We start from the raw sequence: 16,289 nt of genomic DNA on the forward strand, positions 1-16,289 counted from the left end.
ATACCAAAAACAACCAAGATGCCAAAGAAACCGGGCTAGAATGATAAACAACATTAGCCTCAGCAATTAATGTTTGCATTAGTTTTTTAATTGAAAAATACAAATACAAAAGTGGGAACTCTAATACCAAAATGAAATGAATTTAGTTTTCCTCTATACCGCCACCGTTGTCATATTGAACTTCATTCATTTGGCTAGCAAAATATAATCATCAGTACAGCTCAGTAATTTACCCTTTCAAAGATCTGTACGGAGCATTTTGGTTCTCTATTGTCTTTTAAATACTCTATATTTAGTTATTTTGATGAATATGAGAAAAACAGAGTGTAGAGTTCAAAAATAAACAACACATTCTATCTATACAATGCACCAAATTTATATACTCTGCTGTCTGCCTCTACCTACACGCACAAAATTCTGTTGTCCCCGGTGGCGCAGCGTATTTTGCGTACCCGAATAATCATATTGAATACTAATACTTGCTACTATACGAAACAAGAAGAAGACAATTCAAACGGCATTTCGATTTTGTTTCAGATCGCAAAACGGCACCTACGTGTTAACTCAACACGCCTCACTGTGCGTCGACAGCGGCAATGTAGTCTTTTGGTTGGCTGCACACAAACGAATATCGAGTTCTTTCGCACTGATAGATGACGAGTGACCAGCGCTCTATTCATACATTGCTCGGTGCAGTACTAGTGCCGTTGCCAGCATGTTTTCCTTCGAGACATCAGTTTTAATAGCATTCGATAGAGTACTTTTCTGACTAACAGAAAAACACAAAACTACAGTGGGTTATTTGTAGTTTTGAATATATGGCCAACTGAAGTTACCGATTTTTACATGCATTTGAACGCTCTTTATAGCACAAAGGCCGGCGCGTACACTACGTTTCTGTTTCTTTGCCCAACGAACAGACACCACAATGGGGCTAAATCTAGAAACGAACGGAAATGGGAAATTTTGAAGTCCAATGTTATTAGTATCTTCTAGAAAGTTGATTCGTTTACTGTTGTCCTTTATATGCTTCAATGCAACCCGCTTCAATTTTCACCATATAGGGGGCGCCACACCTAACTTTTGAACGTGACTTGATAGAAGAATAGTTTCTTCTGCAAAGTTGTGCAGAATTTTATTACAAAACTGTTTGCTGAGTAACTAGAACCTAACGTAGTGTATGCGCCGGCCTTTGTGCTATAAAGAGCGCACAAATGCATGTAAAAATCGGTAACTTCAGTTGGCCATATATTCAAAACTACAAATAACCCACTGTAGTTTTGTGTTTTTCTGTAAGTCAGAAAGGTACTCTATCGAATGGCTTCATATAAGCTTGGATTCGTTTGTGCCTTTTCGAGTTTCAACTCAAATAAAAAAAGCCTTTAAAAACACTTTTTCCAGGTTTTATTCATGAATACTGTATATAATAACCAATATATCACTAGAAATTTTTCATCTTGATTTACCACGTCACTCTCAATTATAAACAGTCATGTTTTAGGCCTTAGAGTTGAACATATGGATGAAAAACTGCTTTTAAAAAGCCTTTTTAGAAAACGTCTTGTAGCTCTGAAATCTCAATTTCTAGAGGTTTGATGTGTTCAGCAAACAGTTTTGTAATCAAATTTTACACAACTTCGCAGAAGAAACTATTCGTCTAGCAAGTCACGTTCAAAAGTTAGGTATGGCGCCCTCTATACGGCGAAATTTGTAACTAATTCCATTAAAGCATATGAAGGACAGCAGTAAACGAAGCAACTTTTTAGAAGATATGGATAACATAGGACTTGAAAAAATAGTTTTGCCGTCCGTTTCTCGATTTGGACACACTGTGGGACGGGGAAATTGTTCATCATTCTATCAATCCAACGACATATTGATTATTGTGATCCATCATGTTACACAGTATTACCGTTTGAAATCTTTCATTCCAACGTTACACCTTGGTTTTAGTTTCCGTAGAATCAAAGATTACTAGAACAAGATACCTGACTCTTGCAGAATCCATCGGACATGAAAGTCGCTACGCATGAGCAAAAGTCGAACTAATTTATACACTGTTTATATGATGTATACTTAACGTTAAAATCAACTGACGGCAAGGCAAAGACATGACTGCTGAAAGGTGAAACAATTTTTTCAGTATCCATGTGGACGAGTGTACGGTGTTGCCATCCGAAAAATGATAATAATGTGTACGAATGTTTAGTTCTCAAACATGAAACTTTCCGGAAGAATTAAGAGTAATCGGCGCATCATTTAAAATTGAGCGTACCATCAGAAATTTCTGATAACCGTTATTAGCACGCTCTACAGCCAAGTTTTTTATTATTACCGAGGTTAATAAAGTAAAAATCGGGTGCCCCGATGAACCTGACCATATGCACAATGGTGCTGAAACCTGGCTTGCGACATATCAAACTTTAAGTAGAATGGGACCTGAAAAAAGTATAACCCCTTAATATAAACCCCCACTCTGACAGTCAATTTCACACTTTTCTTTCGAACTTTGAATGTCCAAAAAATTAATCCACCTAGCGGTCAGACCCAGCCTTTCTTCCCTTATTATTTGTTTCAATAGATTCACACGAACACTTCAATTTTCAGAAAAAAATACACCTTGATAATATTTGCTGGATTTATTTATCACTCTAAATAACAAATTTTCAGTAGCCAACAGTGTAACTATACCGAACATTTGAAACATAACATTCAAACAGATATAAACATACATTAACACATGCAAATAACATGAATTGAATATGTTTCAGATATATATTTTTTTTATCGTGGTATAATCGAAACGTCACTGTATTCATATTTAGATTGGACTCGATTATATATCATATGATAAAATATCATTTTAGATTCGATTATTTATAGTAGGATTTTTTTATATTTTAAATATGATTGAATAAATGAACACGTGGTTCAAAAGTTGTGAAAAGAAACGCAACTTTTGAACCACGTATTCATTTATTCAATCATAATAAGTCATCAGTTAACTCTTACCTAGCCCGTTCATTTGATACCAGTATTATTCAAATCGGTTGTGTAGTTTCTGTAATATTGAAGTTTCGTGATTTCCACATTTTGATACATTACAGACGACGTTACAGTCCGATTACAGTAAATTCAATAGGGTGTTATGAGGCAGCTAGACCTTTTATTTGACACTAATTTTGTGGAAATCGGTTCAGCCATCTCCAAAGTGAGTGAGTTTAGATAGTCTTCGGAATATTTTTCTTTTCAAGGCTGGATTTCACATTTTTAAACATAACAGACAAAGTAAAAGTCCGATTGCAAAAAATCAATAGGGTCTTTTTGGGCAACTAAACCTTCCATATGGAACTGATTTTATGAAAATCGATCCAGGCATTTCTGAGAAACATGAGTAAGATTAAACAGTCTCCAAAACACAAATTTGAAAGTTAAAAGTATATTAGGTAGCCCGTTCACTTAAACCCAATTTTGTTCAAATCGGTTCGGTTTTTGAGATAATGATGTTTCGTGATTTTCACATTTCGAAACATTACAGACAAAGTTGCAGTCCGATTAAAATGAAATTCGATAGGGTAATAAGAGGCAGTTAGACTTTTCATTTGACACTAATTTTGTGAAAATCGGTTCAGCGATTTCTCAGAAAATTGAGTGAGTTCAAGTAGTCCTCGGAATGTTTTTTTTTTCATAGCTGGATTTCACATTTTTAAACATAACAGACAAAGTATTAGTCCGATTATAAAAAAAAATAGTAGGGTCTTAAGGGGTAACTAGACCTTCCATACACTGATTTTATGAAAATCGGTCCAGTCATCTCTGAGAAACATGAATGAGATTAAACAGTCTTCATAACACGTTTTTGCCTATCTCATATTGCCTTTCTCATAGAAAGGTATAGCAATCACTGGAAAAACCAAAGGAATAAAAGTGGTCCCAATGGCCGAATGTCATATACCACTGTATGTATGTATGTATGTATGTATGTGTGTATGTGTGTTTGTTTGTGTGTGTATGTGTATGTGCAACTTTTTTTTCTCACTCACTTTTCTCAGAGATGGCTGGACCAATTTGCATAAAATTAATTGCAAATGAAAGGCCTAGTTGCGCCATAGGTTGCTATTGAATTTCATTGTAATCGGATTTTTAGTTTAGAGGTTATGTATCAAAATGTAAAAATCACGAAACATCAATATCTCAGAAACCACATAACCGATTTCAATAACACTGGTTTAAATGATCGGGCTGTCTCCAAATCCTTAACTTTTAAACTTCGTTATGATTGAACATATGGTTCAAAAGTTATGTAAAGAAAAGTTATCCTGAGGTTGTTTAAACTCACTCATTTTTCTCAGAAATGACTGAACCGATTTTCACATAATTAGTGTCAAATAAAAGGTCTAGTTGCCTCATAGGTTGCTATTGAGTTTCATTGTAATCGGATTGTAACTTTGTCCGTTGTTCATAAAAATGTGAAATCACATAATGAAAATAAGCGTATTGACTTTCTCCTAATGATCATTGTCTAATTAATAGGTAGAAAAGTGATCCAAATGGCCGAATATCATATACTACTCGACTCAGCTCGACGAATCCCGGGCGTGAGAGGATAACAAAATCATAACTCATCAATAACATATTTAGTTATGAGGACTCATCGTGTTATTCGAAAGATATTCACGTTTCAATCGTGCATATGAAAATATCATAAAATTTTGATATCATTTCTCGCTATGCCTTCAATGAGATGTTTGAGATGATTTCAAAATATCTGATTAAAAGTAAGTTTTTAAGTGAAAATAATCAATTATAAAGTATCAGTTATGCATTCAGTGTTCAATAAGTTGAAAAGTTATTGAAATATCAAGCTTTGTTATTCATATATTCTTGAAGGAACAATATTTTGGTATTATTTTTTGTTATTTTACCAACTATGTAAACCATATTAAGATCAAAATGAGGTGCATTTTCAATATCTGGTTGTGATATTATTATGATATTTTCTCCTGCTCGGGATCAAGCATTTTCTGCATGTATGTGCACCTTTTTTCGCACTCACTTTACTCAGAGATGGTCTGACCGATTCTTTCTATCGTGGTGTCAAATGAAGGGTCTATTTGCCGCTTAGGTTGATATTGAATTCCATTGTAATCAAACTTCTAGTTTTGGCGCTGCGTCAGAATGTGAAATTCGCTCTTATATCTCAGGAGCTATGGACATAATTGAATTCAAACTAATGGGCTTTTAAACCCTAAAACAATGAATTTCATAATGTTTAAACATGTGGTTTGGAGGTTATAGAAAGAAACGTAGCCCGCAGACTGTTTAAAACTATAGCTACGATCAAAATATGTGACCTCAACATCATATAAATTTGATATTGTACTATTTCAATGAGCAAGGCCGCAAGCTCGGGATTGAAGTTGAAATCAAAGTCATTTTTATCATTTCACTTTTTGCCTTTCTCCTAGAAAGGTATAGCAATCACTGCAAAAACTAATGGTATAAAAGTGCTCAAAAGGGCCGGATGTCGTATATCACTCGACTCAGTTCGACGAGCTGAGCATTTTCTGTATGTGTGTGTGTGTAACGCTCTCACAACCTCACTCGATTTTCTGAGATGGCTGAACCGATTTCAATGAAATTAATTACAAATGAAAGGTCAAGTTGCCCTATAAGACCCTATTGAATTTTATTGTAATCTGATTTCTAGTTTAGAGGTTATGTATCAAAATGTAAAAATCACGAAACATCAATATTCCAGAAACTACAAAACCGATTTGAACAAAATTGGTTTCGAATGAACGGGATATCTAAAAAACCCTTAACTTTTAAATTTTATGAAGATTGAACTTGTGGTTCAGAAGTTATGAAAAGAAACGTGTCTTGTTGCCCCATTAGACCCTATTGATTTTTTTTTGCAGACGGATTATTACTTTGCCTGTTATGTTTAAAAATGTGAAATCCAGCTATGAAAAGAAACATATTCTGAAAACTACTTGGACTCACTCACTTTTCTCAGAGATGGTTGACCCAATTTCCACAAAATTAGTATCAAATGAAAGGTCTAGCTGCCTCATAACACCCTATTGAATTTTGCTGTAATCGGACTGTAACTTCGTTTGTAATGTATCGAAATGTGAAAATCACGAAACTTCATTATCTTAGAAACTACACAACCGATTTGAACAATATTGATATCAGATGGACGGGCTAGTTGAGGGTTAACTGATGAATTATGATTGAACACGTGGTTTCAAAGTTTGGCTGCCCTACACGTTTCCTTTTCATTTGATTGTAATCAAACTTAAGCAACCGTTATGTTTTAATTTGTAAAACAACGAAAGTCTATTATCTCGAGTATTAAACGACTTATTTGAACATAACTAGTGTCATACAAACGAGTCATCTCTCAAACTTACAAATAACAAACTTTATAACAATTTGATATGCTGTTCAAAAGTTATGGAAAGAAAAGAAATTCAAAGACTATTCATCACTATACCTGCTTTGATCAAAATATATGACCTCAACATGATTTAAATGTGGTATCGTACTATTTGAACGTTCCCGGTATCGCTCATGATTAAATTGTTCGAAATTAAGAGTCATTTCTTTTATTTCGCTATTTCTTAAGCATTACGTCAAATTTCATATTTAATACTTGAATTACAACATCAATATTTTAGAACCCAAAGAGTGAATATACCTTTATTGGATTTAAGCATTCATGTAAATCTATTTTTATTAGTTTGAATGAGAAAGGCTGAGTCTGACCGCTAGGTGGATTAATTTAGGTTTTTCAAATAACTTTTGAGCTACAAGTTCAATCTTTATGAAATTCAAAATTTAAGGGTTTTTTAGGTAGTCCGTTCATTAAAAAACAATTTTGTTCAAATCGGTTGTATAGTTTCTGAGATAATGTTTCGTGATTTTTACCTTTTTAATACATAACCTCTAAACTAAAAATCCGATTGCAATAAAATTCAATAGGATCTTATGGGGCAACTAGACCTTTCATTTGCAATTAATTTCATGAAAATCGGTCCAGCCATCTCTGAGAAAATCGAGTGAGATTGGGAGAGCGTTACACACACATATACACACACATATACAGAAAGTGCTGAGCTCGTCGAACTGAGTCGAGTGATATACGACATTCGGCCCTTTTGAGCACTTTTATACCTTTAGTTTTTGTAGTGATTGCTATACCTTTCTAGGAGAAAGGCAAAAATATGGCAATAGCATTAAGTGCAAAAAATGACAATATCATTAATCTGCATGTTTCCTAAGCGTCGAGCTGACCAAACTGCTACACCTTTTTCATATAGAGCAAGATCGCGCGAAATGACCTATGGTCGAATATCGACCATTTTTGAATGAAACTTTGCACACGTATTTGGCTTAGCAAACTGAGCATTTTTCACAGATGGAGAGATGTTTTACACCCATGAGTTACATTCTAAAAGGGCGTATGCCTTTTGGCATGGGTTTTATTCGAAGCATTGTAGCCCAGAAACCGTTGGTTGTATAGAAAAACTGTCTGAGAATGAGTTGTAGGGAATTAAAAATGCACCATAAAAAAATATACACTGTACAAAAAAAATTTTTTTTGACCAAAAAAAATTAATAATAAACATTAAATTTCAATTTAAAAAAAAAAGTTGAATTTTTTTTCTATTTTTTTTTAAGAAACTTGACGTTAATACGCAACTTTTTAAAAAAAGTCCAGGATGGAAAAACGAAAAATATTTTTTTTATGGTAGATTAATTATAAAATTCTAATTTAAACATTTTACAAAATATTCGTATTCTGATTATTTTAAAAGATGCAGAGAGTCATTTTGAATCAAAAAGCTCTTGGTAGTAAACATTCTAAAGGCATCGGTTTTCGAGTTATTTCAAATTTAAGCTCAAAAAATAATTATATTTAGGAAAATACACGTTTTTATTAATTTGTCCATGCTTCTCCAGCAAAAACCATACGTTCATTGGAATGCTTGATCAAAAATATACAATTCATTCTTTGACAACAAAACGATTGGATAAATAACTCAAGCGCTAAACCTTAGCCTACCTACACGTTCCCCCTTGCCGAATGTTTTATAAAAAAATATGTTTGTCGTGCAACACTACCTACTTGTTTACCAATAATAACTGTTTGTAAAATACGCAACCAATAACTACTGGGTTACCTATAATATCTGTTTTCGTATATAAATACGATTGCACTACTCCAGATGTGTTAGTAACAGTTTGCATTTTGTGAAGATGAATAAAGTGAAAATGGAATATGTACACCAAGCCCAAATGCTGTAAACCCTTTCCTGATCATCGGTGCTCATCAAGCTTACGCAAATTAAACGAAAACGTTATTGCAAAATTAAAAATATTGACTCATTTTAATACGTCTTTATCAATTTGTGATTCGTGTAGTTATTGGAGTAATAGGTGCTTATTACGGGAGCCACGTCACGGTGAAATATATTTCACTCTCACGCTCACTTCACTTTTTTAGACCTATTCCCCATTCCACCTCAAGTGAGGTGACAAAAATCACCTCCGTGGAGTGAGATTGACGGTGAAGTGAAATTGAGAATAGGACAAGTGAAATGAGATTGTTTCCCAGCTCAAAAATCTCTAAGTCCCAGAAAGTCGTTTTTCCCGTTTTTTTAGATAACACCAGATCATGACGTGTTCTGCATTTCTAAGACATTCGGCATAAAAAAAATGTTTTTTTCGGTATCATAAATTTTCTGAACTAGTTTGCTTTTTTTTTTCATCGGGCAAAAAATGAAAAATTGACCGCTTTAAGGCACGGATCAAACTCTGATTCGCTTCGTTACTGAAGAATAAATCCAATATTTACCATTAGATCACAAATCAATCAACTTTAAGACTTATGGCAGCTTCGTGGAATCATTTCACCGTTCAAAATGGTCGTGAAATAATTCCACGCGAAACGTCGCTTTTTCCGTTCTCACTTCACTGATATGACACTCATAATAATTCCAGATTCCACGGCAGATGTCACTTCGCGACGTTTTTCTCACTTACGTGAGTTCCGTAATAGGATTTTGTTCACTTCACTCTGATTTCACCGTGAAGTGACTCCCATAATAAGCACCATAGTCAAGCCACCATTCATCCCTTCCTTGTTTACTATTCAGAATCTGGAACACTCAAGAATATCAGCTTCATCATAATATCGGAAGTAATCCATCATGATACTGTTGCGGTTCAGGTGTTCATTGCCAAATTAATGAGTTATTTGAAAACAACAATAGAGTTGAAAAAAGCGATATTAATGTCTGATGGAGCTGCCTCACAATATAAAAATAGAAAAAACTTTGCAAGTCTTTGCAAGTTCAAAACAAAATATAACGTCGATGCAGAGTGGCATTTTTTGCGACTTCTCATGTTGAAGGCCCATGCGATGCGATTGGTGGCATATTAAAACGAATGGCAGGAAATGCAAGTTTAGCTAAAGAACATGAACATCCCATTACAAGCACAAATGAATTGTATGATTGGTCTAATCAGAAAAGTAATAAAAATTCATCAAAAATGTCATTTAGTTGGGTATAAAATGAAGAATATGAACAAGGAGTAACAGAATGGAGCAATATTTTCCAAAAATCTACAATAATAGCTGCCACACAAAAGTATTACTCTTTTGTTCCGATTTCAGAAAATAAGATACAGACGAAGCTGTTTTCAAAAGATGAAGAATCATTTACTTATGATGTATATAAAATATAAGGTGGAACTAGTTCTGCAAAGTATCTATGTCATAAAAAAATATGTTCTTAAGATAATAAAACTCGAAAATAAATATTTGATTCTTATATATATTTATATCACTTAAAACATTTAACTCTTTTCTTGAGAACCGTTCGCCCAATCGTTTTGTTGTCAAAGAATGAATTGTATATTTTTTATCAAGCATTCCAATGAACGTATGGCTTTTGCTGGAGAACCATGGACAAATTAAGAAAAACGTGTATTTTTCTAAATAATTATAATTTTTCGAGCTTTAATTAGAAATAACTCGAAAACCAATGCCTTTAGAATGTTTACTACCAAGAGCTTTTTGATTTAAAATGACTCTCTGCATCTTTTAAAATCATCAGAATACAAATATTTTGAAAAATGTTTGAATTAGAATTTTCATAAAAAAATTAATCTACCATAAAAAAAATATTTTTCATTTTTCCATCCTGCACTTTTTTTAAAAAGTTGCGTATTAACGTCAAGTTTCTTTAAAAAAAATACATAAAAAAAATTCAACTTTTTTTTTTAAATTGAAATTGAAATTTAATGTTTATTTTTAATTTTTTTTTGGTCAAAAAAAAAAATTTTTGTAGTGTATATTTTTTTATGGTGCATTTTTATTTCCCTACAACTCATTCTCAGACAGTTTTTCTGTAGAACCAACGGTTTCTGGGCTACAATGCTTCGAATAAAACCTATGCCAAAAGGCATACGTCCTTTCATAATTTAACTCATGGGTGTAAAAAATCTCTACACCTGTGAAAAATGCTCAGTTTGCTAAGCCAAATACGTGTGCAAGTTTCATTCAAATCAAAAATGGTCGATTTAATTTTCGCGTATTTCCAGGCGATTTGAAATGATTCTGCTCTATACAATCTTGAACAGCTCAACGATCGATGACGGACTATGCACGATAAATTGGTTTTGCTCATAGTGACAATTTTATGACAATTTAAGTCATCAGATGGCAGCACTAACCGTCGGAAATCGGTCGTATTCAAAATGTATGAAAAATATGGAAGTTAGGTATCTTGTTCTAGTTATCTTTGGTACTATGTATCTCAATATAGTGCGGTTAGACGTTGTCCTCCGTCAAAAAAAAAAACATTGAAATCCTTGATTCACTCGGCAACACTACTGAGATTTAGTATATTTTGTGCCGATATTAGTTAGGCTGAACCGAGATATACGAAAAAATGTGATAGCTGTCATTTTTCCCGATCACTCAGTGGTAAATTAGCCATGGGGAGGACATCATGCTGTCTCTTTCTAATGTGAGTGAACCAGAAAAAATGGAAGATTATAACCACAGATAACAGACTAACAAGCAAACGATAAAAAGTGTGTAAAAAAGTTTGTGTGCGCAAAAATATATTCTCCGAATTATACCCCTCGTCATGCTGAATGGTAAAGTAAATTATGATGTCGCTACCGTCGCACAGTGCGTTGAATATATGGGAACGCGGGACAAAAATCAAAACAGCCATTCTAGTTTTTTTTTTCAATTGGTGTGACACGAAAAATGTTTAGTACTGATGAGAGCTACTATTTGCATAATTGGCGAATGTCAAATACGTTATCGCAAAAACGTCTCAAGCGCCATTTTTTTGTACATAGGCATGAAATGATAATTTTCCAAGAATATTATCCATCACGAGATAAAAGGCTTGAAAAGCATATTCAAATAATTTAAAGGCGATGAAAAAGTGACCTAAATGCCATCACAATTAGTTTTTATTATTATTTTTATTTAATACCCGTTTGATTATGTTTATATACGGTTTAATGTTGCAAAAAATTTAGACAGCATTAATCCAGGAATCTTTCATGTGTTTGACACATAAATCACGTGTTATACATGAAAATAAGGGACATATGTACGATAAACTGCTCACTCTTGGTACCAGTGGTATCATTCGAAAATGCGAATTCCGGTTGAAAGAGCAAACTTGAGCAATGGGAATCACTTCCAAAGTTTGAAGGATATTCCAAATAAGGGGAAAAAGTGAAATTCAGAGAGATACTTTGGGGTACTTGTTTAGACGATCGATTTTAAATCGAAAGTGTCTTTTTTCTTCAAGCATAAAGGAGCATAACCAAGAAGCCTTTAACTTCCAAGTGCGCTACGTTGTGTCTCAATAGTAACATGTAAAATGTAGTAGTTACATGCCTCTACCGTTACCATATTGGTTTTAACTTGAAAAGATATAAAGTATATTCAAAAATCAATTTGAAAACTATGAGAATTTTTCAAAAATAACGTATCTTTTGAATAGTTGAAACCACTTCACAGTAGATGCGTTTCATAATCGTATGGGTGAACTTACCAGGTTAATAATATCATTACAGTACGTCTCAAACATGTATAAAACATATCAGCATATAGAATTGGTTCAAGAAATCAACTTTTTTGATTTTTGTCTATGGAACGTTGCACTGTGCGTCGCCGTGGAGCGAACGGCATAGCAAATATATTTCAACGTCAGTACCATAGGGAGTGAAAAGTACATACGCTGATGCACATGCTTCAGCAGGGGATATTTCGTGCAGCCAGATGGCATCGCGCCATGTTTCAAGGGCGAACATCTCAACGTATGTGTAAACGTGATAGCTTATCACCGCCACTTTTCATACACCTTTTTCTGACAGCTGACAGTGGGCACAAATGAGTTTGAGCCCAGGACATGAGTTCATTGTCATTCACTGTTACTCGGTATAGGGATGCCAATGGCTCGATTTCGTGGCACACATGAACAATTTTACACACTTTTTTCAAACTGTTTGTTCGTCGCTTGTTAGTCTGTTCTCTGTGGTATAACTATTTAACCATTTCTATGAATTTTGGTGTCCCTAGCCATTGCCAAAACGCGTTAACTTACGTGAGAGCTCAACTTCAAGAAAAAGTATTGACAACAGGATTCCACTTGCCCCTTTTTAAGCTATACACTCTTGAAGTTGTCGAAAAAATAAGCTAGAATATGATATAACTTTGTAAGGAAAAGTCCTGGAAATGTGTGTTTTGTATGCCCTTAGAATTCCGTCGAACAGCATTTTCGTGTAACATGCCACTAACAAAAGTTAAGTACAAACAACTAAATTTCGAGTAAGTTTTATATAGGGGAAAGTAGGTAAAGACGGACACTGCGGGTAAGATGGACACTTTTAATATTTCACAAACTAGAATGTATTACGATAGTTGAGTGATGCGAATACCTTTTTTATAGTGTGTTAATGCTTTTGAGTTGCATTATCGGTTTTCAGCAAGCAAACTGTCAAATTTGTAAGAAAAACAAAGAATATTTTCGTGAACGCGCAATTTGATGTAATTTTTATTCCACGGAAATTAGTGAAAAACTCGTGAAACTTACGTGTTTTCATTTGTTCACAATAGTAAAGTGATTAATTAGTCTTTCCTCGGTTTTCTAGTGAAAATCCAGCAGATTTTCGATGTTCCGATGAAGAGCTACGATCGTTTGAAAAATTTACAACCAGGTCGGGCAAGACGGACACACTAAGGTAGGAAAAGATGGACACACGGATTTTCCAAGAACTTTCACATGTAGCATCTGTTGTGTACTACAGATATTCACAAAGTACACCCGCGAGAGAAACCAGCAGATATTAATCACTTAGCAGTTAGAACAGGCCATATAGGCGGAGAATTTTCGCCTTCATCGAAACCCATCCTCTTAAACTGTTCACTTGATGTATAGATGGACTCTAATAACGTAGAGTAATGTATGGCCATCACTTAACACATAAATCAAAAGAATACTTAACGTACTACATCTTTTTTGTGAGTGTCCACCTTTACCTTCGTAGTGTCCATCTTACCCACCCCAAGTGTCCGTCTTTCCCAACCATGTCAAAAAACAGCAATTTGTAGTCTTATTTTTGAAGACCCAAAACACATAAAACTTGGAGGAAGTTCACTAATACCAAAATGATTATGAAAACGAATGACCTTAAGTTTCAATTTGTATGACTACTGCGATCTAAATAGCAATACCTAAGTAATTATTTAGATTAAACCTTAGGATGTGTTAGCAAGTACCTTCATAGTGATCTGCTGCACAATTTTCGCCCTCTTTATCTTCAAATCGTTGACAATCGCCTTCTCGCGCTTTCTTCTGCTTCTTTCTCTGTCAAGCTACTCTCGAGATTGCAGTGCTTCTGTATCAGGATGCCAATGAAATGCATGGGATAAAATTAGGAGTTGGGGCATTGAGATTTTGTCTTTTCGAAAATTGTCCTTAGGCAAATTTCAAGCGGACTTTGGGAAGAAGAGCCTCAGAGTGACCAATGAAAAAATGCACATAACACCGTCAAAATGCATTTTGCAAAATGCATGAAACGTTGAGATCTGTTCTTTTAAAACAATTTTTATTTCGAAAAACTTCGGCCCTGGGACTTACAAAATTTTCAAGCTGGGGCCAATGGAATGTATAAGAAATTTTATCATGGCCCGTAAAATAAATTCAACTGACACTCTGAATAAACAATTTGAAAAAAAGAATATTTTTAGCTACTGTTTGTTTTTGTTATAGAAAAAATCCGAGAAATCTTTAACAAATAGCTCCTCAAGGTCATCTTTCCCCAACAAAATCCAGTAGTCAAAAGGTCGAACACAGAATAAAAAAAAACTTTTTTTTTTCTGCGAAGCACTTATTGTGGAGAATGTTGAAAATAACAGTCTTGATTATTTATATTATTAACGAAATTTTAACAGATATTGACCTAGTTTCCGAAACATGACAGACGAACACAGTTTGTTAAAAATATATTATATATATTCTCTTTAAAGTATGTCACTTGCAAATTCAATTAAAATGATCCGCAATATTAATATGCTGCTTGTGATTAAAATCATATCAAAAAGCGAGAAGTACAAACCGGGTAGCTCCGTTCCGGTCCGGTTCGAAATAAAATCGAGACTCGAAGTTTCCGGTCCTATCTGATTTATGACCGGATTCTACCCGATGCGATGTCGACCACTATTCACAAGAAGTTTCAATACGCCTCCCGCGATGCTGATTATTTTTTAACTTCTTTAAAAATCTGACAATATATGTTACGGAACAGTAAATTTCTCCACCTGACCAAGCCTGAATCTATTTGAAGCAGATCTTGGTGCGAAGCCGCTGTCGACTTTGGCTAAAACCAACAACCAGCTTTCCCCTAACCGGCAGAATCTTATAAGTTAGGTTTTCGTGCAAAAAACAGGTTTTAATGTTGACATTTCCTTAGAAACTGTTGAACAAATAAAACGGCGGACATGAAGGAAGATGGTTTTCCCGGCGTAAAGCCAAATTCCCCGGTTTTCCCGTATTTTTTTCCCTGTGATTTGAAATTCCCGGCCTTTTCTCGCTTTTTTTACATAAAAAAGTAAAAATTTTTCATAATTTTTTACAATTTGCGATTATGCGGGTCATTCATACAAACAATTGTTCCGAAGGCCCTATTAAGCTGGGATGAAGGTGAAAGGCGCTATGGAATTAAGTTCCACTTTTTGCTTTATTGGACCACTGTGTGAAAACAATAACTAAACGATGATTTTGTTAACTGTTCAAACAAAAGATAAGGGTAATTATTCAAATTAGTTCTATATTAACGGCTCTTTAGATTGTGCTGATATGCTGCAACCGAGTTTTTCAAGTGCTCTCTCTAGACAGCTTGATGCCAATGGATCTAGAAAGCAGCAAGCACATCCGTGTTGATATTGAAACCGAATTAGCGGATATCGGTTGCTCCCTAGTAGCAGGTGCAAAAAAGTAGATTTTCCCATATGAAATACAACACGAAATACAATATCCTGCCGTGTCAAATAAACTATCTAAACTAAAAACAATGCGCCAAGCGAGGCAAAACCAATCGACTTTCGGTACGTTTAGGATTATTTGGGTTCCCAAATGGAACCAAAAAACTTGGCTCTAGAAAACAGTTCACTGCCTCACGGTAATGTACTAACATTTCTGTTGTAACCTAAATGTGAGAGATATGAAACTGATTTGAATAAATAATGCATGTTTTAGCTGAAGCAGATATTATGCGCCACAACCCGAGACTTAGGATAAACTTCATCGGTATATTGCAACATCTGCTTGTATCAAAAACAGGTTAGTTTTCCTTACCGTACTAGTATTCCATTTGATCTGCATCGTGCGACAATGCACTTGCGTCTCACTGCTTTGTCCATTCATGTATAATAATTGTTTTGGTATAATATTTATAATTTTAATTTGATGAAATAAATCAACAACAAAACTGATTACAGTAGATCATGCGATCATGCACGCTTATTTTTTTAATTTAAAGTGAGTATCATTCACTTTCGTTAAAAGTGGATTTAACGTATTTACCACAATGAAATATATACAGGTACGGCTACGGATGGCTTATAGCATAGACTAAAGAAACATAGATATCCAAGTTGGGCTTCATCGATATAATCGTAAGGCAACACTATGAAGTTCGTTCTCTGTAGGCCGTTGGGTGAACTAAAACATGTCCACACTAGC

The 16,289-nt window shown here is 34.4% G+C and overlaps 1 protein-coding gene across 1 annotated transcript in view; it reads right to left on the reverse strand.

The window, feature by feature from the left end:
• The window catches only part of LOC129732180 (dolichol kinase), a 33,934-nt gene extending 17,849 nt beyond the window's left edge, over window positions 1-16,085 (reverse strand). The window contains exon 1 of the mRNA XM_055692767.1: window positions 15,903-16,085. Within this exon, the coding sequence (XP_055548742.1) occupies window positions 15,903-15,967 (65 nt within the window). The 5' untranslated portion in view covers window positions 15,968-16,085. The remainder of the gene's footprint in view (window positions 1-15,902) is intronic.
• Window positions 16,086-16,289: the final 204 nt, after the last annotated feature.

The sequence above is a fragment of the Wyeomyia smithii genome, chromosome 3, assembly GCF_029784165.1.
Source record: "Wyeomyia smithii strain HCP4-BCI-WySm-NY-G18 chromosome 3, ASM2978416v1, whole genome shotgun sequence".
Lineage (NCBI taxonomy): Eukaryota > Metazoa > Arthropoda > Insecta > Diptera > Culicidae > Wyeomyia > Wyeomyia smithii.